The sequence below is a fragment of the Trichoderma evansii genome (assembly GCF_050947405.1).
Source record: "Trichoderma evansii strain SZMC 28006 chromosome Unknown GGI43scaffold_2, whole genome shotgun sequence".
Taxonomy (NCBI): domain Eukaryota; kingdom Fungi; phylum Ascomycota; class Sordariomycetes; order Hypocreales; family Hypocreaceae; genus Trichoderma; species Trichoderma evansii.
The window spans coordinates 124,306-126,116 of NW_028145204.1; the positions used below are offsets into that span (position 1 = coordinate 124,306).

A 1,811-nucleotide genomic window follows, 5' to 3' on the forward strand; every position below is an offset into this window, starting at 1 on the left:
CAACTGTCGATTTGGGACTTCGGGCGCAATGCCATTGTTAAGAGGGCGTCGGATGAAGTGATGGCCATTCCTCGCCATATGCCAAATGCAGTGGTGGATCATAATTAATATTCACCCGTTGTACTTTATTGGGATTACGTGGGTTCCAATTCGTCAGTTTTGTATCACTTCACTCTTTTCTTCTCAGTTCTTACCGGGCTGAGTCCATCAGAAATTCAACTAGAACTACCTAGTCTGGTGAGGCGATACTAGATGCAGTCGTGAGAGGCCTCTAACTCGCCTTTGCAAGACCTTGTTTCAAGACAGCTAGCCAGACGCAGCGGTCGTCGTGCATGAATTGAAATCTTTTGGATAGATGACAAATGATAGACTGGAGATCTGGTCACGGCTGCTAGTACAAGATACATTGAGATGCAGCGGGGGTCAAAAAGCTCCCCAGCCACCCTTCCATGCAACTGGGGCTCAGGGCTAAGAACTACGGAGCAGTAGCAACGGAATTATAACGCTAAAAATGAGCAAAGCTCAAAAACAAAGGGGTACATTCTTTTTCTAAGCGTTCATATTTTCACACCCCCTCGGCAACGGCCGGGTGAGTTAATACTTGTTCAAGGACAACTCCGAATTCTAGGACCGCGCAACCATCAGGTGAGACTTCCTGACGTGTTATCAGATGGACTCACCGACAGTGCTGGCTCGTATGCTGCACGCGATACGGCAAGACACAGGACAGCATCTAAGTTTCCAAAGCCAAACCGTTGGGATCGGGCTGTTGAAAGGGGGAAAAGGGAGGAGTGCATGGAATAACCGATCGTCTGATCTGGAAGATCGACCGTTGCCAGGATGAACCATACGGTACTCATATGTGCTTGATACTATAAGTATACTGTACTCCCAAGTTCGTACTCGGTTCACACGCACACATTGAACATTCGGATGTAGGCACTACAGCTTCGGCGTGAGATTTACGCTCCGTGTGACTGATCGTAGATGGATCAGATGGCCCGATTTCCTGCTGCGAAGGGCCTAGGAGTGGCTCTAAAAATTGACTGATAGCCTTGCAAGAAAGACTCTGCTGACCATTCCAGGCTGCACATATTACAGGCCGCATTCTCGAAATAGCGTAGAGCGCCCAAATAGATTTGGTTGGCAGCAATATATTATTTGTCGGTCCCCGGATTGAGGGGTTTCCCTCTACAATTGGGATCTAAACCCATCAACGAGGGGGGCCCGATTAGCTTTCAATTATTGAGAAATAGCAACGAAGGGCTTGTCTTTAGGCTGCAGGATGCATCTCGAGCCTAGAATTCCCATGCCTGTCAAATCGGGGGCCGATGAAATGACGGATAATCTAAAGAGCGCTGGGGTTAAAATTCTGGCATGATGATGTCAAAGACCCATGGCCATGGCTCCGCTTCCGGCAAAATAGGCCTGCTTGCAGGCCTGCACAAAGGCTGAAGTCGACTGCTCTGGCAGACTGCAGGGGCTTCTTATTCACACGCCAGGTTGATGGGCGATTAGTATTATGGGCTAATTCTGTAGCAAGTGGCCCAGGAGTCGAAGTGCTCCAATAGGTAACAGTCGTGCCGATACTTGTGTGTGACGGATCACTAACGGCATCTAGGATTATCATTCATTCAACGCCATACAGGTAAGCCAGATGCTGTGTGAGTGGTGGCGGCCGTTCTATAGACGGGGGATTTATTTTCAGCCATTTGAAAAGCGCGGCTGTGCCCGTCATATGTCAGCCGGACAATGTGTGATCCTACACGCAGACTTGTCATCAGAACTTCCGCATCTGAGCCAGACCGGGG

At 49.1% G+C, this 1,811-nt stretch overlaps 1 protein-coding gene across 1 annotated transcript; it reads right to left on the reverse strand.

Moving 5' to 3' along the window:
* Nucleotides 1-565: 565 nt before the first annotated feature.
* Nucleotides 566-860, reverse strand: GGI43DRAFT_379155 (uncharacterized protein; the record flags this gene model as incomplete). Its single annotated transcript, XM_083202792.1, has 2 exons — nucleotides 566-655; nucleotides 681-860. The coding sequence occupies 2 exons, from the start codon at nucleotides 858-860 to the stop codon at nucleotides 566-568; spliced, it is 270 nt and encodes an 89-aa protein (XP_083064587.1).
* Between the last annotated feature and the right edge of the window lie 951 nt (nucleotides 861-1,811).